Raw genomic sequence first — 27,040 nt, forward strand, 5'->3', positions numbered from 1 at the left:
GAGGGGGTTCTGGGCACAACTACATTTTGGTAAACATTTTTGGCTTGTGAACTAATTCATGGTGCCCACCATGTTTATCTGCTTGGGCCCTTACAAATCTTTGCCCCTTTGAAAATGTTGCAGCTGCTCTGCAGATGAAATGTGTCCTTAAAATTCTTCCTTGTCCCCTGCCCACCAGTCACAATGACTCCATGGAGGCTCTTTGGTAAAGTGAAAGAGGCTATGAATAAAAAATTCTGTTTTAAATAATTGAAACAATCGGTGCAGAATATAGTACAATTTGATGTCTTCTGTGAAGGTTTTTGGGGATGGGGCTTTATATCCTATTATGTTGTGGGGTTTTTTGGGGCAGCTAATTAATTTATTTAAATGACACTTTACCTAAATTTTTTAAATTTACATTATATTTTATATTGCAAGAACTTCAAATACAGCTCTTTTAAATAAATCTACAATTATGTGGTCTTTACCCAAAGGGAGCTCTTATAAAAGCATATAAGGAAGTCCTTCCTTTCTACCAAATCACACCTAGTCATTCTCTGTCCCCTGTGTCAATCAAAGGTTCATTTCTTCTGCCTTTAGCTAAGAGAAGCTCACGAGAGGGTGAACTCATTTTTGTCTTAGAAAAAAAATCTGTATTTTAGATCCTGTAACACTTAAACAGGGTTAAAGATCTGCTTAAAGATATCATCGCTTTGTTTATAGCATTACAAATTTGGAATAGAAGTAAAGTATAAATTTTAAGCTGATGAGGGTATGTGTGTAGGGGAAAAAGGAATCAAGTCCTGGCATATTAGTTTTCTTCTTTTTCCTCTCCCTTGAATAGCAAGAATATTGAGAATTCATGCAAAGTTCCAAACCAAGTTCCCATAGCAGCACTTAAATAATGTCTGTACACCATTTCCAGTTAGAACTAGTTTGTAATGCAACGCACTTTATGCCTTTATAATACGAGTTACTTCAGTGATTTTAATTTTTTGTGTCGATTATCGTCGCTATGGAAACAATCTCTTGCTAAGAAAGACTTCGTCTTCACACATTTAAGCAAAATCCAAAAGTGGATTTAAAGGTCCGAGACTGCTTGTCTTATTTATTTATTTGTATTTAATTATTCAAATTCAGGACGTTTCTTGAGTATGTATAGACATTACTTTCGCAGTGAATTCCAGTTTCTTATGCCTTCAAGTTATTTTTTAACATTTCTGCCTAAAAGAAATCCTGGTTAAAATATCCCTTCCAGTGTTGCTTTTTCCTTTGCGGGAGTGGGGGAGGGAAGACTGGTGGTGTTTGCTTTCTGTTAGAAAAGAGCCCCAGCGCCTTCCACCTTGACTCCGGGGCGCCAACTTCACCTTCAGGCAAACCAGGATTCTGGGATTAGCGCGCTCTGGCGCGGTGAGGCTTTTCGGTCCTCGCGGGTTGCCGTAGTCATGGAAAGCAATGATTGGCTGAGACAGAAAAGCGCCGCAGCTTCGGCGACTTCAGTTTCGGTTTCGCCTGGTTGGTCGGCGGAGGCCGGGCTTGTGGGGTGCCCGGAGTCGGGGTGCTGATCCCGGCCGCGAGGTGAGCCATGCGGCCGCGCGGGCAGTCCGAGGCCTCAGTGTTCCGTCGTCCCGGGCAGGGTTAGTGAGCAGCATCCCCGGGCCGGGCCTGCAGCCCCTGGAGGGCCCGGGAGCGAGCGCGGACTTCGGAGCCTGCGGGTGCCGGGTCCCGCGCTCACGCTCGGTCCTCGGCGCCTGTCGTGCCCGGGAGATCTGGGACCGCCGGCGCCGGGCTTCCCGAGCTCGGTCCTGAGAACCCCACCCCGAGGGCAGCCTAGATCGCGCGGGGAGGAACGGCATTGGCCGGGCCCCACGAGGTGGCTTCCGAGACCGCTCATGGTGGTTGAAGTACGCTGGGAAGCCCGACATGAGCCCGGGGATTCGGCGGGAAAGCGGACCCGAACACAGGGCCAGGCTTCGCCTGGGATTGCTTGGCCTCCGCTGCATCGGGGTGGCTGCGCCTGACTCCCAGGAATTAAGAGCTGGACTAGCCCACCTTCCCGAGTTGTCAGGTTGGGGATGCCCACAGTTGCATGGTTTTAAGTCCTGTCACCACGGCTTTTGTGAGCAGGCGTGTGCGCGCGCGGTCAGCCCGTATTTTTGTTTAAGGTGTCTAGAACTGGGATGATGCAGATAATCTTGAGAGGGATTTGGTGTGTCCTTTCCCTACCCCTTATTAATACAAGACGATTATAGAAAAATTGAAAATACAGAAACCTTTAGTGAAGAAAATAACGTTCATGGCACCCTTCCGCCTACAGTCTGTTCTGGGCTAGTTTGTATTTGAGCTAAGGCTGTACCCATTTTATCACTTAACAGTATATTTAGTTTTTCACTTTCATTTAGAAATCATTCCTAAGTATAATTTCTAATTTTGTATTTTCTTTTGATTGGCTACCTAAATCATCATTGTGTAGGTCCTACCCATTATTTAACCATTTCCCGGCTGTGGGGCATTTAGGGTGTTTGTGAATTTTTGCTTCATTTTAGTATTCCAGGTAATACTTTGATAAACATTTTTTTAAAAAAATATTTCAGATGATTAACTTGGACTGCTTCTGAGGAGTGAAATTATTAGAATAGATGCTGTGATCTTGTGGGGTCTTTTTTAGGTCTTCATACACATGGCCAGATTGTTTGCCAAAAAAGTTTTAGCAATTTCCATCATTCACGTTTGTGCCTTTTTCACCAAAAGTAATTCTTTTCTAGGATATCAACTGGCAAGGTTGAGCCTCTTTGGATTTTTTTTTTTTTTTTTAATATAGTGTTACGTGGCAATTCCACTTGCTTGAATTTTGTGCAGGACTCTTCAGAGGATGTTATTGTGTGTGTGTATTTGTATTTTTGGAGTTGCTGCATAGGCCCTGACTGAATGTTAGAGCAGGATGATCCCTTAAGCGATCGTCCGGCATAACTCCTTTATTTTGCAGATGAGGAACCTGGGGCCTGAGAGGTGAAATGATGAGTTATCCAAGGCACACTCCTAATTAAGTAGCAGAGCTGGGATTAGAACTCAGGGTTCCCGCATCCCAAGTGAGTACTCTTTATGCTGCAGCAGGTGGTCTCTCACTGAACTGTGACGTTCTCAGTATTAGAATTTTAAAAGATGTTTACATCACTTGGATTATTCAACAGTTTATTTTTTTTATTGAAGTGTAGTTGACTTACAATATTGTGTTAGTTTCAGGTGTACAGCAGAAGTGATTCAGCTATGTATATATAATTTGTATCTATATATAATATATATATATATATATTTTTTCATACTCTACGGCTTCAGATTTGGGCCAGGTAACAGAGATTGTAATCATCTGAGTGATCTGTAGCACTGAAAAATGGGAAAAGTGACGTTTTCACGGTCAGGACTAGAAATTCATTATTTGGAATGGCAATCCCGTCAAGATTTTTTTTGACAGTTGTTTTCATATTCTTTATATGTTGGAATAAAATATCTAGTAAGTTATGATTTATACTCTGTCATGTGGTTAGAACCTAGCTGTTGGTTCTCATTTGTTAACCCTTGAAGGTTTTTTAAAAACTTGTTGCCTTAAGATCAGAGAACAATGGTTTTAGGGCTTATAACAGAGTTTCCCAACCTCAGCTGACATCTGGGGGCAGATCGTCCTTTGTTGTGGAGGACCGCCGTCCTGTGCTTTGTAGAGTGTTAAGCCGAATCCCTGGCCTCTACCTACTAGACCTCAGTGGCACCGCGCTCCGCAGTCAAGAGAATCTAAAATGTCTTCAGACATTTCTGATTGTCCCTGAGGGTGGGGTTTAAAAGCGCTGCTGGTGGAGAACCACTTGCTTATGGAAATTATTTGGGGACCTTTGTACAACATAAATTACAGTGTTCCTTACCTAGAGAGTCTGACTGGGAGTTGGATTCAGGAATCTGCATTTAACAAGCCATCTGTGTTGATGCGGGTGCAGCTGTTTCTTGGACAACACAGAAACGTTTCTGTTTTCTCCATCTCTCTTTAATTTGGTGGTCAGTAATAGAGATATGACTAGGTTAGAGCTGTTCACATGCATGGATGATGCTGTACTCATCTCTGTGCCCATAGCTGGGAGAGGAGGGGAAGGGACAGGGCTTTTCCTTGGCACTGCCCTTAAGTGCTGCTTCCTCAGGCCTGGGCAGTGTGCTTAGGTACCAGGGTTACTAAATGAGGAACACATTTTCCTCGTCCCGGAGAAGCTTAGAACCCAGTGTGGGAGACTGGTCAGCAAACAGGAAAACTGCAAAACAGCCGCCCAGGGCAGTGACTGCGAGTGGAGAGAGGCGCTCTGGGTGCGCAGAGGGCCAGCTCAGCGTGCCCCCGGGAGAGAGGGGAGGAAGGTAGCCCCCTGTGGGTGGGGAGGAGGGATTGGTCTGCAGCCTTCGGAAGAGGGCAGCGTATCCGCTGTCTCGGAAGGGAGATATAGAGAGAGCTGTGTTTCTCCGTGTCTCATGCCCTCTCTGACAATGATGTGTTAGTCTACAGCTGCGTTTACTTGGGTTGTAGTATTGGGTTTCATTGCAGTTTTTTTCCTTTTCAATTTTTTTCACCCTAAACTGTAAATACTTCAAGAGTAGGTGAAGGTTTACAGTGAACATTGCCAAGAAACAAGGATTTGCAAGTCTCCTTGTATATTTCTTTCTGTTTGACCATTTTTAAATATCGTCACAGGCTAATTTACAGGACTTTGTCACTTTCGGTGTTTGCCCCTCAGTACTGCTACTCTCCAGATAGATCTCTCACTGTCTCTATGGCCATTCCCCAGGTTTAACACCTATTCAGAAGGGCAGCTGAACCTCTGAAAGGCTTTGGGGTCAAGCCTTAGTTCTGCTCACCCCCTCACAGGGTTGCTATGTGAATTGCTGAGGAATCTAGTGTGGCCTGGCACATAGTGGATGAATAAAATTTGTTTCTTTTTTCCTCCCCATTCTTCTAATTAAAAAAATCTCTGCAAGGCAGTAGGCAGATGTTCTTGTACCAGACCTCTCAGTAGCTTCTGCCAGAAAATATACTGCTTTTGACTTAATAGCCATTTATGAAAATAGGTCATTTAAAACCCCGAGTAGGAGTCAGGGAAGGGAGAGGAGGCCTAGAGGGTGATTATGGCTTTAATTTTGAAGAGAAGTTTTATCAAGGTGACCCTGAAGCAAGAAAGCCTTTTTCCTCTTATATGTTTATGGTTCAAGAGGCTTTTTTCTTCCTTCAGAAACAGTCAGAACTGTTCCTTCTGCCTTATCCAATTTAAAAGATGAAAACTTAAACTTACGTGAGGCAAGTCATGGGAAAAATTGTGGTGTCAAGACCAATTGACTCATACAAAATGGATTTATGGACGAGTCATTAAGTAACAGGGAGTACCACGGAAGCCTAATGAAGACAAATGTAAAAGATACACTCTCCTAAAGTGATGGATAAAATGTGTTTGAAGCAACCATCCTCTTTACAAATAAAAACAAATTTTTTTTCAAGAGATTTAGCACAATGTCGATGTTCTAGAGAGTAAATGAGAAGCTTGGTACTAGTCTCTCCTTTCACGTGGCTTCCAGTCTTGTGAGGGAGCAAAGACTCCTATTTAAAAAAAGTAAAGCATGTAAAAGAGAGTAAATAGTGACAGGTAACCATATGGGAAACTCTGACGCCAGAACTAAGTGAGAGGGCCTGTCTCCAATCATGCAAGTCTCTGCTTCAGACCTCCCCAGGGTCCCCATCACTGACACAAGTATTTCCCATGCTTGCCAGTTCATAGGCGTCTCCTGCGCTTTTGCAGACAGATTCTGGTTCCTGCCCCAGAACTACCGAATCAGGATCTCCAAGTGATGCAGATGATTCACTTTTGGGAAACTGGCCTAGAGGCTCAGGGCTGCGCTCTCTCAGTCTGACTTGCTCTGATCCCATGATGGTGGCCCTGCTCCCTTCTGCAGCTGCTGCTTGTCCTTCTTGCCAAGGTGGCATTTTCCCCTCAAACCCAAACACTGTCTAATACCTTTGCTAAGATTTCTCTCCTTTTAGGCTGGTGGACTCCTTTTCCTCCATACTCAGCTCAGGTTCACCTCCCGAAACCTTCCTTTGATCTCCAAGGCCTGGTGTAAGCCACTCTTCCGTAGGTGCTGTTCTCTGCATCATTTTATCCAAATGCATACAGCTTTTTAAAAACTTCGCCATTTGTATGTTTCTGTCCCCTTTGGAGTATCAACTCTGAGGGCCCAGGGCCACATCTTATAGGTGCTACATCCCCAGCCTAAGTGCCTGGCAGGTAGATGCTGCATAAAAATTTGAAGCGTTGAATGCCTTCAGGAAGAGATTGATGTTAATTGGGGTAGAGATGAGACTTAATGGCAGAGGCATGATCTTTGATGAGTTTAGAACAAGAATATGTCCATGCTTTTTTAAAAGGTGAGGAAAGATAGTATTAGTAACATTTTAAAAATAACTAATATCATCAGTTAAGCAACTATCAGTCTAGGTTTGTATTCTTTCATGTGTCTTTAACTTTTTTCTTTTTTCTAAACAATGGAAAATTTTATTTGAGGATCCTAACCCAGGAAGAGCATCTCAGAAACTTTCAGAACTGTTCTCTGTCATTAACTTTTTTTTTTAACATCTTTATTGCAGTATAATTCCTTTCAATAGTGTGTTAGTTTCTGCTTTATAACAGAGTGAATCAGCTATACATATACATATATCCCCATATCTCCTCCCTCTTGTGTCTCCCACCCACCCTTCCTATCCCACCCCTCTAGGTGGTCACAAAGCACCATGCTGATCTCCCTGTGCTATGCAGCTGCTTCCCACTAGCTATCTGTTTTACATTTGGTAGTGTATATATGTCCATGCCACTCTCTCACTTCGTCCCAGCTTACGCATCCCCCTCCCCGTGTCCTCGAGTCCATTCTCTACGTCTGCGTCTTTAATCTTGTTCTGCCCGTAGTTTCTTCAGAACCAATTTTTTTTTTTTTTAGATTCCATATGTATGTGTTAGCATACGGTATTTGTTTTTCTCTTTCTGACTTACTTCACTCTGTATGACTGTCTCTGGATCCATCCACTTCACTACAAATAACAATTTCATTTCTTTTTATTGCTGAGTAATATTCCATTGTATATATATCCCACATCTTCTTTATCCATTCATCTGTTGATGGACACTTAGGTTGCTTCCATGTCCTTGCTGTTGTAAATAGAGCTGCAATGAACACTGTGGTACATGACTCTTTTTGAATTATGGTTTTCTCAGGGTATATGCCCAGTAGTGGCATTGCTGCATCATATGGTAGTTCTATTTTTAGTTTTTTAAGGAACCTCCATACAGTTCTCCATAGTGGCTGTATCAATTTACATTCCCACCAGCAGTGCAAGAGAGTTCCCTTTTCTCCACACCCTCTACAGCATTTATTCTTTGTAGATTTTTTGATGATGGCCATTCTGACTGGTGTGAGGTAATTCCTCATTGTAGTTTTGATTTGCATTTCTCTAGTGATTACTGATGTTGAGCATCCTTTCATGTGTTTGTTGGCAATCTGTATATCTTCTTTGCAGAAATGTCTGTTTAGGTCTTCTGCCCATTTTTGGATGGGTTGTTTGTTTTTTTGATATTGAACTGCATGAGCCTCTTCTATATTTTGGAGATTAATCCTTTGTCAGTTGCTTCATTTGCAAATATTTTCTCCCATTCTGAGCATTGTCTTTTTGTCTTGTTTATGGTTTCCTCTGCTGTGGAAAAGCTTTTAAGTTTCATTAGGTCCTATTTGTTTATTTTTGCTTTTATTTTCATTTCTCTAGGAGGTGGGTCAAAAGAATTTTGATGTGATTTATGTCATAGAGTGTTCTGCCTATGTTTTCCTCTAAGAGTTTTATAGTGTCTGGCCTTATTACATTTAGGTCTTTAATCCATTTTGAGTTTATTTTTGTGTATGGTGTTAGGGAGTGTTCTAATTTCATTCTTTTACATGTAGCTGTCCAGTTTTGCCAGCACCACTTATTGAAGAAGCTGTCTTTTCTCCATTGTATATTCTTGCCTCCTTTATCAAAAATAAGGTGACCATATATGCGTGCGTTTACCTCTGGGCTTTCTATCCTGTTCCATTAATCTATATTTCTGTTTTTGTGCCAGTACCATACTGTCTTGATTACTGTAGCTTTGTAGTATAGTCTGAAGTCAGGGAGCCTGATTCCACCAGCTCTGTTTTTCTTTCTCAAGATTGCTTTGGCTATTTGGGGTGTTTTGTGTTTCCATACAAATTGTGAAATTTTTTGTTCTAGTTCTGTGAAAAATGCCATTGGTAGGTTGATAGGTATTGCACTGAATCTGGAGATTGCTTTGGGTAGTATAGTCATTTTCACAATGTTGATTATTCCAATCCAAGAACATGGTATATCTCTCTAACTGTTTAATTTCTTTCATCAGTGTTTTATAGTTTTCTGCATACAGGTCTTTTGTCTCCTTAGGTAGGTTTATTCCTAGGTATTTTATTCTTTTGGTTGCAGTGGTAAATGGGAGTGTTTCCTTAATTTCTCTTTCAGTTATTTCATCATTAGTGTATAGGAATGCAAGAGATTTCTGTGCATTGATTTTGTACCCTGCAACTTTACCAAATTCGTTGATTAGCTCTAGTAGTTTTCTGGTAGAGTCTTTAGGATTCTCTTTGTACAGTATCATGTCATCTGCAAACAGTGACAGCTTTACTTCTTCTTTGCCGATTTGGATTCCTTTTATTTCTTTTTCTTCTCTGATTGATGTGGCTAAAACTTCCAATAGTATGTTGAATAATAGTGGTGAGAGTGGGCAACCTTGTCTTCTTCCTGAACTTAGTGGAAATGGTTTCAGTTTTTCATCATTGAGAATGATGTTGGCTGTGGGTTTGTCATATATGGCCTTTATTATGTTGAGGTAAATTCCCTCTATACCTACTTTCTGGCTGGTTTTTATCATAAATGTGTTGAATTTTGTTGAAAGATTTTTCTGCATCTATTGAGATGATCATATGATTTTTCTCCTTCAGTTTGCTAATATGGTGTATCACATTGATCATATATTGAAGAATCTTTGCATCCCTGGGATAAACCCCACTTGATCCTGGTGTATGATCTGTTTAATGTGCTGTTGGATTATGTTTGCTCGCATTTTGTTGAGAATATTTGCATCTATGTTCATCAGTGATATTGGCCTGTATTTTCTTTCTTTGTGATATCTTTGGTTTTGGTATCAGGGTGATGGAGGCCTCGTAGTATGAGTTTGGGAGTGTTCCTCCCTCTGCTATATTTTGGAAGAGTTTGAGAAGGTTAGGTGTTAGCTCCCTCTAAACGTTTGATAGAATTCGCCTGTGAAGCCATCAGGTCCTCGGCTTTTATTTGCTGGAAGATTTTTATTCACAGTCTCAATTTCAGTGCTTGTGATTGGTCTGTTTATATTTTCTATTTCTTCCTGGTTCATTCTTGGGAGGTTGTGCTTTTCTAAGAATTTGTCCATTTCTTCCAGGTTGTCCATTTTATTGGCATATAATTGCTTGTAGTAATCTCTCATGATCCTTTATATTTCTGCAGTGTCTGTTCTTACTTCTCCTTTTTCATTTCTGATTGTATTGATTTGAGTCTCTTCCCTTTTTTTCTTGATGAGTCTGGCTAAGGGTTTATCAATTTTGTTTATCTTCTCAAAGAACCAGCTTTTAGTTTTATAGATCTTTGCTCTTGTTTCCTTCATTTTTTTTCATTTATTTCTCATATGATCTTTATGATTTCTTTCCTTCTGCTAATTTTGGTTTTTTTTTTTATTCTTCTTTCTCTGATTGCTTTAGGTGTAAGGTTAGGTTGTTTATTTGAGATGTTTCCTGTTTCTTGAGGTAGGATTGTATTGCTATAAACTTCCCTCTTAGAATTGCTTTTGCTGCCTCCCATAGGTTTTGGGTCGTTGTGTTTTCATTGTCATTTGTTTCTGGGTATTTTTGTTTTCCTCTTTGATTTCTTCAGTGATCTCTTGGTTATTTAGTAGTGTACTGTTTAGCCTCCATCTGTTTGTATTTTTTACGGATATTTTCCTCTGATTGATACGTAGTCTCATAGTGTTGTGGTCAGAAAACATACTTGATAAAATTTCAGTTTTCTTAAATTTACCAAGGCTTCATTTGTGACCCAAGATATGATCTATACTGGAGAATGTTCCATGAGCAGTTGAGAAGAAAGTGTATTGTGTTGTTTTGGATGGAATGTCCTATAAATATCAATTAAGTCCATCATGTTTAATGTGTCATTTAAAGCTTGTGTTTCCTTATTTATTTTCATTTTGGATGATCTGTCCGTTGGTAAAAGTGGGGTGTTAAAGTCCCCTACTATGATTGTGTTCCTGTCGATTTCCCCTTTTATGGCTGTTAGCATTTGCCTTATGTATTGAGGTGCTCCTATTTTGGGTGCATAAAGATTTACAATTGTTATATCTTCTTCTTGGATTGATCCCTTGATCAGTATGTAGTGTTCTTCTTTGTATGTTGTATTAGAGTTTATTTTAAAGTTTATTTTGTCTGATCTGAGAATTGCTACTCCAGCTTGCTTTTGATTTCCATTTGCATGGAATATCTTTTTCCATCCTCTCACTTTCAGTGTATATGGATCCCTAAGTCTGAAGTGGGTCTCTTGTAGACAGCATATATATAGGTCTTGTGTTTGTATCCATTCAGCCAGTCGGTGTCTTTTGGTTGGAGCATTTAATCCATTTACATTTAAGGTAGTTATCAATATGTATATCCCTATTACCATTTTCTTAATTGTTTTGAGTTTGTTATTGTAGGTCTTTTCCTTGTTTTGTGTTTCCTGCCTAGAGAAGTTCCTTTAGAATTTGTTGTAAAGCTGGTTTCCTGGTGCTAAATTCTCTTAGCTTTTGCTTGTCTGTAAAGGTTTTAATTTCTCTGTCTAATCTGAATGAAATCCTTGCTGGGTAGAGTAATCTTGTTGTAGTTTTTTCCTTTCATCACTTTAAATATCTCCTGCCACTCCCTTCTGGCTTGCAGAATTTCTGCTGAGAGATCAGCTGTTAACCTTATGGGGATTCCGTTGTATGTTATTTGTTGTTTTTCCCTTGCTGCTCTTAATATTTTTTCTTTGTATTGAATTTTTGATAGTTTGATTAATATGTTTCTTGTGTTTCTCCTTGGATTTATCCTGTATGGGACTCTCTGCACTCTCTGCACTTCCTGGACTTGATTATCTATTTCCTTTCCCATATTAGGGAAGTTTTCAACTATAATCTCTTCAAATATTTTGTCAGTCCCTTTCTTTTTCTCTTCTTCAGGGAGCCCTATAATTCGAATGTTGGTGTGTTTAATGTTGTCCCAGAGGTCTCTGAGACTGTCCTCAATCCTTTTCATTCCTTTTTCTTTATTCTACTCTGCAGTAGTTTTTTCCACTATTTTATCTTCCAGGTCACTTATCCATTCTTCTGCCTCAGTTATTCTGCTATTGATTCCTTCTAGAGAATTTTTAATTTCATTTATTGTGTTGTTCATCATTGTTTGTTTGCTATTTAGTTCTTCAAGGTCCTTGTTAAACGTTTCTTGTATTTATTCTATTTCCAAGATTTTGGATCATCTTTGCTATCATTACTCTGAATTCTATTTCAGTTAGACTGCCTATTTCCTCTTCATTTGTTTGGTCTGGTGGATTTTTACCTTGCTCTGTCATCTGCTGTCATTAACTTTTAACTTTGGACAAGGTAGTTAATAATAGATTTTCACATCAGAATGCATCTTAGTGGGTTTTTTAGCACAAAATAAACTAGTTTTCTCTCAAGTTTGTAGATGAAGAAGCTGGCACAATGGGACTTAGCATCTGATGGGAAATGAACCTAAGTCTCAGTGAATGAGTCTCTGTGGGGCCTTCAGGATGTCTGTAGACCTGTCCAACTACAGAACAATGCATGTTGAAGACAGAAATAAAGCACTTTGTAGATAAATGGGAAGATGTGTTTCCTTTTACTAATGTCATTAAAGGTATTGAATCTGCTACAGTATTTACTTTGTAATTTTCTTCGTGAGCTCAAAACACCATAAATAATGTTGTGTGATCTGAGTCATGAATGAATAGTGATTGTCCTGAATAGTAGTCGTAATTTCATTTATCTGTTGAGACAGTGTAGCTAAACAAATAAACTGGCAATTCAGTGGAAAAATTAAAATTTGCCAAGCAGAATAATTATTTGATCACATTTAAAAAATCCTTCAAACCTTGAGGAGATGGAATGGATGGACCAAATGTCAGCCCCACATTCAAGAATAGTTTTTGAAATTTGTATTTTCTTTTGTTTAATTTGAGATATTGACTTTTCTTGTTTAAAGAAATTTTTTTTTTTTTTTTTTTTTTTGGTGGTAGTCGGGCCTCTCCCTGCTGTGGCCTCTCCCGTTGTGGAGCACAGACTCCGGATGCGCAGGCTCAGCGGCCGTGGCCCACGGGCCCAGCTGCTCCACGGCATGTGGGATCTTTCCGGACCGGGGCACGAACCCGTGTCCCCTGCATTGGCAGGCGGACTCTCAACCACTGCACCACCAGGGAAGCCCTAAAGAAAATTATTTTACTTAAATTACGATCATTTTTGTTTACTCACGCCCTTTAAACAAGAGTTTAAGTTCTTCTAGATTCTAAGTTCTTTAAGGTCAGAGCCTGTGTGTACATTTAAAAAATTTTCTTGCAGGGCGTGTCCATACACATAATTGTTAAACAAATGAAAAGCCAATAATCTAGCGTTCTAGTTTATCCAAACTGCTGAGTCTGCATGGATTTACATTGAGAAAATCTCCAAACAATCATCTTAAACCTGAATTCAGATCATTGAGTGGGTGGACTTGGAGTGAAATAACCAGTGCTATTTATGGAAGAATGTTTAGTGAAAGTTTTGATTGAAAACAAAACAAGAAAAACCTTGATTTTTTTAAAAAAAGTAATTTATTTACTTTTGGCTGTGTTTGGTCTTTGTTGCTGCATGCAGGCTTTTTCTAGTGGCGGCGAGCGGGGGCCACTCTTCACTGTGGTGCACAAGCTTCTCATTGCGGTGGCTTCTCTTGTTGCAGTGTGTGGGCTCTAGGTGTGTGGGCTTTAGTAGTTGTGGCACGCGGGCTCAGTAGTTGTGGTTCGCAGGCTCTAGAGCGCAGGCTTAGTAGTTGTGGTGCACGGGCTTAGTTGCTCTGCGGCATGTGGGATCTTCCCAGACCAGGGCTCGAGCCCGTGTCCCCCGCATTGGCAGGCACATTCTCAACCACTGCGCCACCAGGGAAACCCCACAACTTGAGTTCTTGAGGAGGGTCCTTCAAGTATTGTATTCATACTAATTTTTAAATGTGAATGTTTATATGGCTACTAAATAAAATTGATGCTGAATTTGATGAAACAGAATAATTAATTTCCAAAGCTTTTATTTAAGTAACAGTTACGTTTTGTTACGTTTGTTTATCAAAATATTTTGAGATAGAGAACTTACAAAACAGGATGAGTTTTGAAAGGAGTGATGGCTAGCTATGTATGTCTGTGATTGATTTGGGTACGTAATGCTCTTTCCCTATTTTAGATTCCTATTATACTTGATTTTTAAGATTTTTTTCTTTGTTATAGAGAGTGTATATCTGCTATAATTATAATATACATAATATAATAAAAATATTTGGCTACATTAGCAGCTTTCAGGAGGCTGCATAAAGGTGTGATTAAGACATGGGCTGGCCATCTACTTACTGGCTATGTTACCTTGACCAGGATGTTTAGCCCTTTCTGTGTCTAGTCATCTGTAAAATGAGTGAGCTGTAAGTGGATTAATACATGTAAAGTGCTTACATAAGTGCCGGCCTGTAGTACACTCAAATATTGGCTCTCAGTTATGATTATTATTCTTTCTGGAGATACTGTTTTGGCATATAGTATTTACAATCAGATGTTGTAAATACTATATAAACATTATGTAAACTGTGGCTTTAAAACATGCCTGAGGGCTTCCCTGGTGGCGCAGTGGTTGAGAGTCCGCCTGCCGATGCAGGGGACACGGGTTTGTGCCCCGGTCCGGGAAGATCCCACATGCCGCAGAGCTGCTAGGCCTTTGAGCCATGGCCACTGAGCCTGCGCGTCCGGAGCCTGTGTTCCGCAGTGGGAGAGGCCACAACAGTGAGAGGCCCGTGAACCCCCCCAAAAAAAAACAAACAAAAAAAATGCCTGATTAGAACTTGAATGTTGATCCCCTCACATTTGTGGGCATGTAATTTCATCCTCTGGGCCTTTAATTTCATCAGCAGCCTTTAATTTCATGGGGATATGAAGACCTTCTTCCCAGGGTTCTTGTAAAGATTAAATTTGACAGTATTTCTAGGGATCTTAGCAGAGCGCTCAGCATGAAGTGAATGTTGGGTAAGTGGTGGTGGTGGTCATGGTGGTCGTGGGTATGTTGACTGCGGACACAGTGGTGACAAGGGCTCTGGAATCACAGGACTCTTCTGTGGTGAGGCTGTGCCTGAGGATTCTTGTGGGCCTAATGAGGTAACGTGTGTCAAACGCTTAGCTTAGTATCTGGCTCCAGGTAAGAACTGGAATCACGTTAGCTGCCGTGCTCTGGGTGTGGTGGTGGAGCAGTGTTGGCTCTTTGCACGTTGTCCTTTGACACTTCATTTCCTATAAGTACATTAAGGGCTTCCAGGCTTTTTTGTTGAATAATTATCTTTTGTCTTTACCTTTATTTCTCCCTTTCAGATTTCTGATCAGGATTGTTAAAATGAGTCTGCGGAAGCAAACACCCAGTGACTTCCTGAAGCAAATCATCGGACGACCAGTCGTGGTAAAATTAAATTCCGGAGTGGATTACCGAGGTAAGATTTCCATGCTTCATCCTTACTGGTGTTCACTAAAGAAATAAAGGTGACTTAACTGCTTTTTATTAACCTCTTTGAAGTACCCAGTAGACCAAAAAAGCGTTGGTTGTCAACAGTTTCTATACCCATTCCTTTTTTTTCTTTTTTTTTTGTGGTACGTGGGCCTCTCACTGCTGTGGCCTCTCCCGTTGTGGAGCACAGGCTCCGAACACGCAGGCTCAGCGGCCATGGCTCACGGGCCCAACCGCTCCGTGGCATGTGGGATCTTCCCGGACTGGGGCACGAACCCGTGTCCCCTGCATTGGCAGGCGGACTCTCAACCACTGCGCCACCAGGGATGCCCCTATACCCATTTCTTTTTCTACTTCTGAGATGGTTCATTTTAGAGACAACTCTGACAGCAGAGCTGTTCCTCTGACTTGCGTGATCTGGGGCTCCTGTCTCCTGTCTTTGCTTTGAGATTGGTGTGCCTGCATCCCCTGGTGACAGCCAGGCTTGAATAACTGGATACTAAAGAACTCCTTGGCCCAGCAGCATTTGTTTTTGTGGAAGCAGTCAAGATTGGCAAGCAACGGGAGGGACCTTCAAGACGGCAGAGGAGTAGGATGTGCAGATCACCTTCTTCCCCACAAATACATGAAGAATACATCTACATGTGGAACAACTGCTACAGAACACCTACTGAACGCTGGCAGAATACCTCAGACTTCCCAAAAGGCAAGAAACTCCCCACGTACCTGGCTGAGTGTCTGACAGGGTCTTGGTGCTCCAGCCAGGTGTCAGGCCTGAGCCTCTTAGGTGGGAGAGCCAAGTTCAGGACATTGGACCACCAGAGACCTCCTGGTCCCACGTACTATCAAATAGCGAAAGCGCTCCCAGAGGTCCCCATCTCAACGCTAAGACCCAGCTCCACTCAACAGCCAGCAAGCTGCAGTGCTGGACACCCTATGACAAACAACTAGCAAGACAGGAACACAGCCCCACCCATTAGCAGAGAGGCTGCCTAAAATCATAATACGTTCACAGACACCCCAAAGCACACCACCATATGCGGACCTGCCCACGAAAAAGAAAAGAACCAGCCTCATCCACCAGGACACAGGCACAGGCGCCTGTCCCCTCCACCAAGAAGACTATATAACCCACTGAACCAACCTTAGCCACTGGGGGCAGACACCAAAAACAATGGGAAATATGAACCTGCAGGCTGCAGTTAAGCAAAATGAGAAGACAGAGAAATACACAGCAGATGAAGGAGCAAAGTAAAAATCCACCAGACCAAACAAATGAAGAGGAAATAGGCAGTCTACCTGAAATAGAATTCAGAGTAATGATAGTAAAGATGATCCCAAGTCTTAGAAATAGAATGGAGAAAATACAAGAAACATTTACCAAGGACCTAGAAATACTAAGGAGGAAAAAACAGTGATGAACAACACAGTAAGTGAGGTTAAAAATGCTCTAGAAGGAATCAATAGCAGAATAACTGAGGCAGAAGAACAGATAAGTGACCTGGAAGGTCCAATAGTGGAAATAACTACTGCAGAGTAGAATAAAGAAAAAAGAATGAAAAGAATTGAGGACAGTCTCAGAGACCTCTGGGACAACATTAAACACACCAACATTCGAATTATAGGGCTCCCTGAAGAAGAGAAAAAGAAATGGACTGAGAAAATATTTGAAGAGATTATAGTTGAAAACTTCCCTAATATGGGAAAGGAAATAGATAATCAAGTCCAGGAAGTGCAGAGAGTCCCATACAGGATAAATCCAAGGAGAAACACAAGAAACATATTAATCAAACTATCAAAAATTCAATACAAAGAAAAAATATTAAGAGCAGCAAGGGAAAAACAACAAATAACATACAAGGGAATCCCCATAAGGTTAACGGCTGATCTCTCAGCAGAAACCCTGCAAGCCAGAAGGGAGTGGCAGGACATATTTAAAGTGATGAAAGGGAAAAAACTACAAACAAGATTACTCTACCCAGCAAGGATTTCATTCAGATTAGACAGAGAAATTAAAACCTTTACAGACAAGCAAAAGCTAAGAGAATTTAGCACCAGGAAACCAGCTTTACAACAAATTCTAAAGGAACTTCTCTAGGCAGGAAACACAAGAGAAGGAAAAGACCTACAATAACAAACCTAAAACAGTTAAGAAAATGGTAATAGGAACATACATATTGAAAACTACCTTAAATGTAAATGGCTTAAATGCTCTAACCAAAAGACACTGACTGGCTGAATGGATACAAAAACAAGACCCATATACATTCTGTCTACAAGAGACCCACTTCAGACCTAGGGACATATATAGACTGAAAGTGAGAGAATGGAAAAAGTTATTCCATGCAAATGGAAATCAAAAGCAAGCTGGAGTAGCAATTCTCAGATGAGACAAAATAGACTTTAAAATAAAGACTATTACAAGCAACAAGGACACTACATAATGATCAAGGGATCAATCGAAGAAGAAGATATAACAGTTGTAAATCTTTATGCACCCAACATAGGAGCACCTCAATATATAAGGCAAATGCTAACAGCCATAAAAGGGGAAATCGACAGGAACACAATCATAGTAAGGGATGTTAACACCCCACTTTCACTAATGGACAGATCATCCAAAATGAAAATAAATAAGGAAACACAAGCTTTAAATGACACATTAAACAAGGTGGACTTAATTGATATTTTTAGGACATTCCATCCAAAATCAACAGAGTACATTTTCTTCTCAAGTGCTCATGGAATGTTCTCCAGTATAGATCATATCTTGGGTCACAAATGAAGCCTTGGTAAATTTAAGAAAACTGAAATTGTATCAAGTATCTTTTCCGACCACAACATTATGAGACTAGATATCAATTACAGGAAAAGAATCTGTAAAAAATACAAACAGTTGGAGGCTAAACAGTACACTCTTAAATACCCAAGAGATCACTGGAGAAATCAAAGAGGGAATCATCAAATACCTAGAAACAAATGACAGTGAAAACACAACGACCCAAAACCTATGGGAAGCAGCAAAGGCAGTTCTAAGAGGGAAGTTTATAGCAATACAATCCTACCTCAAGAAACAGAAAAAATCTCAAATAAACAACCTAACCTTACACCTAAAGCAATTAGAGAAAGAAGAACCAAAAAAACCCCAAAATTAGCAGAAGGAAAGAAATCATAAAGATCATTTGAGAAATAAATGAAAAAAAATGAAGGAAACAAGAGCAAAGATCTATAAAACTAAAAGCTGGTTGTTTGAGAAGATAAACAATATTGATAAACCATTAGCCGGACTCATCAAGAAAAAAAGGGAGAAGACGCGAATCAATAGAATTAAAAATGAAAAAGGAGGAATAAGAACAGACACTGCAGAAGTATAAAGGATCATGAGAGATTACTACAAGCAGTTATATGCCAATAAAATGGACAACCTGGAAGAAATGGACAAATTCTTAGAAAAGCACAACCTTCCAAGACTGAACCAGGAGGATATAGAAAATATAAACAGACCAATCACAAGCACTGAAATTGAGACTGTGAATAAAAATCTGCCAACAAACAAAAGCCGAAGACCAGATGGCTTCACAGGCGAATTCTATCAAACATTTAGAGAAGAGCTAACACCTATCCTTCTCAAACTCTTCCAAAATATAGCAGAGGGAGGAACACTCCCAAACTCATATTACGAGGCCTCCATCACCCTGATACCAAAACCAGACAAAGATGTCACAAAGAAAGAAAATACTGGCCAGTATCACTGATGAACATACATGCAAATATCCTCAAAAAATACGAGCAAATAGAATCCAACAGCACATTAAAAGGATCATACACAATGATCAAGTAGGGTGTATCCCAGGAATGCAAGGATTCTTCAATATACACAAATCAATCAATGTGATACACCATATTAACAAATTGAAGGAGAAAAATCGTATGATCATCTCAATAGATGCAGAAAAATCTTTCAAAAAAATTCAACACATTTATGATAAAAACCTGCCAGAAAGTAGGTATAGAGGGAACTTACCTCAACCTAATTAAGGCCATATATGATAAACCCACAGCCAACATCATTCTCAATGGTGAAAAACTGAAACCATTTCCACTAAGATCAGGAAGAAGACAAGGTTGCCCACTCTCACCACTATTATTCAACATAGTGTTGGAAGTTTTAGCCACATCAATCAAAGAAGAAAAAGAAATAAAAGGAATCCAAATCGGCAAAGAAGAAGTAAAGCTGTCACTGTTTGCAGATGACATGATACTGTACATAGAGAATCCTAAAGACTCTACCAGAAAACTGCTAGAGCTAATCAATGAATTTGGTAAAGTTGCAGGATGGAAAATTAATGCACAGAAATCTCTTGCATTCCTATACACAAATAATGAAAAATCTGAAAGAGAAATTAAGGAAACACTCCCATTTACCGCTGCAACAGAAAGAATAAAATACCTAGGAATTTACCTATATAGGGAGACAAAAGACCTGTATGCAGAAAACTATAAGACACTGATGAGAGAAATTAAACAGTTGGAGAGATATACCACATTTTTGGATTGGAAGAAATAACATTCTGAAAATGACTATACTACCCAAAGCAATCTACAGATTCAGTGCAATACCTATCAACCTACCAGTGGCATTTTTTGCAGAACTACAGCAAAAAATTTCACAATTTGTATGGAAACACAAAATACCCCGAATAGCCTAAGCAGTCTTGAGAAAGATAAATGGAGCTGGTGGAATCAGGCTTCCTGACTTCAGACTATACTACAAAGCTACAGTAATGAAGACAGTATGGTACTGGCACAAAAACAGAAATATAGATCAATGGAATGGGATAGAAAGCCCAGAGGTAAACCTATGCACATATGGTCACCTTATTTTTGATAAAGGAGGCAAGAATATACAATGGAGAAAAGACAGCCTCTTCAAAAAGTGGTGCTGGGACAACTGGACAACTACATATAAAAGAATGAAATTAGAACACTCCCTAACACCATAACCAAAAATAAACTCAAAATGGATTAAAGGCCTAAATGTAAGGCTAGACACTATCAAACTCTTAGAGGAAAACATAGAACACTCTGTGACATAAATCACAGCAAGATCCCTTTTGACCCACCTCCTAGAGAAATTAAAATAAAAACAAAAATAAACAAATAGGACCTAATGAAACTTAAAAGCTTTTCCACAGCAGAGGAAACCATAAACAAGACAAAAAGACAATGCTCAGAATGGGAGAAAATATTTGCAAATGAAGCAACTGACAAACAATTAATCTCCAAAATATAGAATAAGCTCATGCAGCTCAATACCAAAAAAACAAACAACCCAATCCAAAAATGGGCAGAAGACCTAAATAGACATTTCTCCAAAGAAGATATACAGATTGCCAATAAACACATGAAAGGATGCTCAACGTCAGTAATCACTAGAGAAATGCAAATCAAAACTACAATGAGGAATTACCTCACACTGGTCAGAATGGCCATCATCAAAAAATCTACAGAGAATAAATGCTGTAGAGGGTGTGGAGAAAAGGGAACCCTCTTGCACTGCTGGTGGGAATGTAAATTGATACAGCCACTATGGAGAACTGTATGGAGGTTCCTTAAAAAACTAAAAATAGAACCACCATTCAACCCAGCAATGCCACTACTGGGCATATACCCTGAGAAAACCATAATTCAAAAAGAGTCATGTACCACAGTGTTCATTGCAGCTCTTTTTACAATAGCCAGGACGTGGAAGCAATCTATGTGTCCATCAACAGATGAATGGATAAAGAAGATGTGAGTTATATATTACAATGGAATATTGCTTAGCAATAAAAAGAGATGAAATTGAGTTATTTGTAGTCAGGCAGATGTACCTAGAGACTGTCATACAGAGTGAAGTAAGTCAGAAAGAGAAAAACAAATACCGTATGCTAACACATACATATGGAATCTAAAAAAAAAAAAAAAAAATGGTTCTGAAGAACCTAGGGGTAAGACAGGAATAAAGACGCAGATGTAGAGAATGTAGTTGAGGCCACGGGGAGGGTGAAAGGTAAGGTGGGACGAAGTGAGGGAGTGACATGGACATATATACACTACCAAATGTAAAATAGATAGCTAGCGGGAAGCACAGGGAGATCAGCTGGGTGCTTTGTGACCACCTAGTGGGGTGGGAGGGAGACCCAAGTGCGAGGAGAAATGGGGATATATGCATATGTATAGCTGATTTACTTTGTTATACAGCAGAAACTAGCACACCATTGTAAAGCAGTTATACTGTAATTAAAGTGTTAAAAAATAGATTGGCAAGCAACTATTTAGACAGTATCATTTTTCAGCATAAACTTCTCACTCATATAATATGTAGGGTATCCAAAGACACCTTTCTGGTCTTGTAGAAAATTAAATGCTCTTTTTAAGAGGCTTGACACTACTGAAACTAACTTCGTGTAAGGAATGGTATCCAATTCCATTTTTTTGAAGTAACTAAATTCCTAATTTTCCAAAATTAAGATATGTTAAATTACTGGGAATATTTCACAGGTATGGATAACTAATTGATTAGCAAAGTTTTAAAGCCTTTTTTGGCCTCTTTCCTGAATAATTCTTGGTCTCTTTCCTGAGTGATGATCGAAATCTCTTGAGATTTTTCCACTTTCCACATGTGCAAATTTAATTTTATTGAGAGCTTACTGTGGGTCCCGTGTGCATGAATCACTTTAATTTTCATTTTCTCTTCACATAAATCCTTTGAGATCTCTGTTGATTATCTCCACCTAGTAAGGGAGGAGCTAGGACTCAAACTCAAGCTTGCTTCAAAAGCCTTCCTAAAAAATACTCTGCTTTTTATGTACTGCTTTAGTTTCTTGACATTAATAATGTAGCTCCAGTTTAATTTGACTTTTGCAGTGGAATCAATGGATTTATACTGAATACTGAGATATTATAACATCTCTGTGTGCCGCTTCTCACCCCTGGGCTTTTGATGGGCCCAGAGGAGGTAATAGATTCGTAGAGAATATCCAGCAGCTGATTAGGGTGGCGACATGTGTTCAGTATCTTCTCAGTACCCCCTTCATTGAGGAGATCCACCAGCCTACTCTTTAGGGGAACATTTTCTATTTTCAAAGGAAATATATATACACATATATATATTTTTTAAAGAAATTTCAAAGCAAATAATGGAGAAAAGTATATAGAAGAAAGGTAAATCTTCCCCAAATTCTACCATCCAGAGATAATCACCCTTACCCATTTAGATCTGTCTCTATATAAGCATAATTTTACATAAGTGGGATCAGTTAATTGTACATGCATTCTGATTTTTTTTTAACATTAAATGCATTCAGTTTTCTGACAACATGGAGTGTTTAATGGCTACATAGGAATACCATGAGTGGATGGACCACAGTTTTGTTTTTGTTTGTAACCAGTGTCCTATTAATGGACATTTAGGTGTTTACCAATCTTTTTTCTAATGTAAATGACTGCTCCTTTAACATGTATCTCAAGCCCTTGTCCAAGTGTCTCTTTATAATAAATTCCCTGGGGTACGGTTTCAGAGTCAAAGAGGGTGTAGATGACCCTCCATCAGGGCAGGTGGCTCATTCATCTCTACGTTCTCATCAACCCTTGTGTTAGCCTTTAATGTCAACTTTTCCATTCTAATTGGCAACAAGTAATATCTCATTTAATTTATATTTCCTTGTTTACTAGTAAGTTTCAACAACCTTTCACATGGGTAGTAGTAACCCTAATTTTTCTCTGTTTATGATTGTCTGGCCATGGCTTCTATACTATTAAAGCAAAACGTTGTACACTATTGAGAGCATACTATAAAGAATGTGATTAGATAAAAACAAACAAGGAAACAGCCCAGTTCTCTGTAGCAATTTCCCTTCAAGTTTGAAGAAACTTGTTTTCTGTTATTCATTGTAATTTAATCCCTTAGAGAAGGGAGGGGGTTATAATCCCAACCTCCAAGAACCTTTTTTGTTAAAAAACCTTTGCTATGAGAATATTTTTATTAGAAGGGAACATTTCATTTTTAAATGCGTTTAATTAATTTTCAAACATTTGCATATCATGTCTCAGAAGTTTCTTGCTCATTTATGATTGTGGTTTAGATATAAAGTAATACAGCAGGAATGAAACTAAAGTGGCTTCAGCTTTCTTTTGATAGGAAACAATTATTATTATTCACAATGCATTCTGATGCTTCGAAAGTTTGCAGCTTCTAGCAGAATTTTGTTAGCTTACTGTCTTGAGCTCTCATTACACACACACAAAATTTTGAAAAGAAACTTTTGTTGAGAGGATAATGGGGGCAGAGGCAGGGAGTGAGAAGCATATTAATGAAGTTGAGACTACATGGGGCTATCGACTTGGTTAATTGAATCACATTTGTAGTATTTGTTTTTACTTAAGTTGTCTATCTAGAAAATACCACTTGAAGTTAGAGGCTCAGAGTTAATGGTTTACATATCTTCGTCTTTTTTAAAAAAGGATCATCAGGTCCAATTTTGCAGAATTGATACCATCTTAACACAATTAAAAAGGTTCACTTGAACAGTTTCCTCGAAAGCTGCCTGGAACGTTTACTGTTTTTCTTATTAGTGTGGTTCTGCAAATATTCTAACTGGAACAGCGCAGAGAGGCATGTGCTATAAAGCAATATGGTGCCCGTGTTCTCAAGCTCTTCCTCACTGGGAGTCACAGCTTTAAGATGTTCTTTCAGGAGCACCTGCTGTTTCCTCTTTTCCATTATTCTGACAGATTGTGGAGCCTTCCTCTTAACCTTGGAATACATTCATCCGCTGCAGGAGATGTTGTGAAAGAACGAGATCAATCTGCCAGACCCGTATTTCACTTAGTGCCCAAAGTCAGAAATGCCACTGGGCATGAGGAGTCATGGCTAGGGATCGTTTGTTCCTGCATAATTGCCCACTCCTGTCTTTAGCGCTCAAAGAATGGTGTCGTACTTGGAATATTCTTACCGTGTTACTTTTGTGAAGGCTTTAAAAGTTGCCATTGTTGCCACACATGCAATGAGGGAGGCGGCAGCCCATTGTTTTCCCTGCCAGCAGTGGGTGCATGACGGCCTTCGTGCTGTACGCGTCTTAGCCTTTCATTCAGACGGGCAGAGAGCAAAGACTTTTGTGCTTCGCTCTATTGAATTTCATTTACGGTGTGAGTTTTTATATTAAGCATGTAAGAGCTAATGAGTAAAGAGATTGTCAGCTCTAAGGTATACCCTGTAATTTTCAACTCTTTGCTTTGTATGTCTTCTCTTTGTCTGAATCCATCTCCAGGGGTCCTGGCTTGCCTGGATGGCTATATGAATATAGCCTTGGAGCAGACAGAGGAGTATGTAAATGGACAGCTGAAGAATAAGTACGGGGATGCATTTATCCGAGGAAACAATGGTAACAGCCCTTCACTCTACAGTTATATCGCATCCAAAACAGGATCACCAGCATGTTTTCTAGATGACTTAAAAGTTCAGTTTTAGTTTTGCTTTGTTTTTAAATTCTTATTACATCTCAGATCTTCGGTGTGGCTAGTTCTTTTTTGGATGCTTCATGGCATTTTGGAACTAGAAATTCTCTTCTTCCCTCCCTTTGCTGATGGTGAATTGAGGGGCCTTGGTACACTGACCCAGAGCTCTGTTCTCGAATACGGTGTGTTATATTCCCCCAACACGGCCTCTCACACTGGCGGTTGGTGCTCTGAGAATGGCCACTATTTCCCTGCTACCTTTGGTTTGGCAGTTAGCTTGTCTTGTTTCTCTATTAAGCATTCAGATGCTTTTTTTCTGTGGGAGATTTGTATCCTTTAGTTTGGCAGAAATGACAAAAGAGGAAATATGGTTCTGAAGTTACCCAGCTTTTTTAACAACTTATTATTGATATGATTATTATGGTTACTTTCAAGTACCTGGTTTAAAAACACATTATCAGTAAAGTCATATTTGAATTTTGGGGTGGGGGCGGGGAAGACATCAAAACTGGGGGAATTATCCCTTGATTCATCCCCACTTTTTGGTCCCATCCCCCAAATGGAGCTCTGTGACTCTTGATTCGGGGTTTTTTATTGATGTGTATTCTTTAGTTCAGATAACTTCTTCAGCCCCCATAACCCTTGGATCTCTTTGCTGTGAACTAAACATCCTGACTTTCATTGTAGTTATTCTGCCTCCTGTCCTTACAATACCATATTGCTGCTTCACATTATATCTTCATTTTATTTTATTTAAAATTTTTTTATTAAAGTATAGTTGAGTTACAGTGTTGTATTAGTTTGCGGTGTGCAGCAAAGTGATTCAGTCATATATGTGTGCATATATAACTGACTATATATATTCTTTTCAGATTCTTTTCCATTATAGTTTATTGTAAGATACTGAATACAGTTCCCTGTACTATATAGTAGGACCTTGTTGTTTATCTATTTTATATATAGTAGTTTATATCTGCTAATCCCAAACTCCTAATTTATTCCTCCCCCCACTTCCTCTTTGGTAACCATAAGTTGGTTTTCTTTGTCTGTGAGTTTATTTCTGCTTTGTAAATACGTTCATTTGTATCATTTTTTTAGATTCCACCTATAAGCGATATCATATGATATTAGTCTTTGTCTGACTTATTTCACTTAGTAGGATAATCTCTAGGTCCATCTGTGTTGCTGCAAATGGCATTATTTTATTCTTTTTTATGGCTGAGTAATATTCCATTGTATATATGTACCACATCTTTATCCATTCCTCTGTCAGTGGACACCAAGGTTGCTTCTATGTCTTGGCTATTGTAAATAGTGCTGCTGTGAACATTGGGGTCACATCATATCTTTATATATATACCTTTTTAGTCCTTCCAATGTGTAGAATTTCTTTTCCTATTTTTAATATTGTTCTTGTTTGACTCTCTCCATTTACTAAGAAATGTTAATGATCTTTCCCCATCTCAGTACAGCTGATAACAGCAGTCAGCTAGCTGCAGGTTCTGTGAGAGGTGATAGGATGCATCCTGTCATGTACAGACTACATCTTGGACTTGGCCAGTTTCCTAGGGATGTTTTTACTGTCATTCTGATGCTTTCCTTTATATAACTTTTTCCATGGGGTAATCGGCTCCATAATTCACATCCTAGGCTCTTAAAGAGGATCCTGGCTTATTTAATTAATCTGTGCTATGTCCTTTGATCAGGATGTCTCTTAATGTTCACTTTGCACAAACCTGTCAGAGTGTGAGTAGGCGTGGGTAGTAGGAGGGGAGGTACACCTCTGGGGAAAGCTTGGTCTCTAGTGACCAAGACATTAGATGTGGTCTGATTCTCATGTACTACATGTTCAGTATACCCTGAAGAGTTCATGTGGGTGGTCACGAGAGGACTAGCTGAGCAAAACTTCGGATAAACCAAAGGCTGATACTTTACAGGGAATTCAGAATAAGACAAAATAACAAACTCCTCAGCTCTTGTTTATCCTGATGCAATTAAAAAAGTAAACAGGAAGTTTAGTGATTATATCGAGGAGATGGATGAAAATATTTATTTTTTATTTATTCTTTATTTTGAATCTGAAGTCTGGCCTGGTAGATTTACTAATTTGCTTTAACCACCAATCATAATTGTTATACCTAGAATTATAAAACATTCGAAGATTCCAGAGACTTTCACATACATTTTATTTTATCCCCTTGGTTGCGATTTGCAAATCCAGTCAGATGTATAGCTAAGATCAGAACACAGTCCTCTAAGACAGCAAACCCAGGTCTAGAGTCATAAAATTAGTCTTATAATAGTTCTAGAATTTATTGTGTGGTTTGAAAATCCTTTGAAATATGCAGAGGTGTCAGACTAAAATCTGCTTGCTTTTAAAACTTGCTATTATGATACTTAGAAAAGTTTTTTTCAATTTGTTCATTTTTTCTTTTCAGTGTTGTACATAAGTACACAGAAGAGGAGGATGTGAAGACACCTAGAGTGCCATACTTTTCACACTCGGATATGTTTTTTATTAAGTTTTTTGGTTCTTCTGTCATATAATTTGTCCTATTTTGTCATAGTTGGTGATTTTTCACTGACACGTGAGTGAGATAAATGTATAAAATTGTGGATTTAATTGTAAAGAGTTCTTTCATATTTAAGTTGCATTCATTTTCTTTTAC

General features: G+C 39.3%; 1 protein-coding gene across 3 annotated transcripts; it reads left to right on the top strand.

The window, feature by feature from the left end:
- Nucleotides 1-1,451: 1,451 nt before the first annotated feature.
- LSM6 (LSM6 homolog, U6 small nuclear RNA and mRNA degradation associated) lies at nucleotides 1,452-26,989 on the top strand. Of its 3 annotated transcripts, XM_060012112.1 has the most exons (5): nucleotides 1,452-1,560; nucleotides 2,969-3,071; nucleotides 14,744-14,859; nucleotides 24,185-24,298; nucleotides 26,810-26,989. In XM_060012112.1, the coding sequence occupies exons 3-5, from the start codon at nucleotides 14,766-14,768 to the stop codon at nucleotides 26,842-26,844; spliced, it is 243 nt and encodes an 80-aa protein (XP_059868095.1). In that variant the 5' UTR covers nucleotides 1,452-1,560; nucleotides 2,969-3,071; nucleotides 14,744-14,765; the 3' UTR covers nucleotides 26,845-26,989. The 3 variants fall into 3 exon arrangements, with proteins under 3 accessions (XP_059868095.1, XP_059868096.1, XP_059868097.1); XM_060012113.1 differs by lacking the exon at nucleotides 2,969-3,071 and having other exon boundaries at nucleotides 1,460-1,560; XM_060012114.1 differs by lacking the exon at nucleotides 2,969-3,071 and having other exon boundaries at nucleotides 1,525-1,619.
- Nucleotides 26,990-27,040: the final 51 nt, after the last annotated feature.

Source organism: Delphinus delphis, chromosome 5 (genome assembly GCF_949987515.2).
Source record: "Delphinus delphis chromosome 5, mDelDel1.2, whole genome shotgun sequence".
Lineage (NCBI taxonomy): Eukaryota > Metazoa > Chordata > Mammalia > Artiodactyla > Delphinidae > Delphinus > Delphinus delphis.

What these genes read in the sequence shown, in the direction of transcription:
- LSM6 (XM_060012112.1), top strand. Translation starts at nt 14,766, where the DNA reads ATGAGTCTGCGGAAGCAAACACCCAGTGACTTCCTGAAGCAAATCATC. An exon ending in TTCCGGAGTGGATTACCGAG is followed by an intron (nt 14,860 to 24,184) that starts GTAAGATTTCCA and finishes ATCCATCTCCAG; the next exon opens with GGGTCCTGGCTTGCCTGGAT. An exon ending in ATTTATCCGAGGAAACAATG is followed by an intron (nt 24,299 to 26,809) that starts GTAACAGCCCTT and finishes TTTTCTTTTCAG; the next exon opens with TGTTGTACATAAGTACACAG.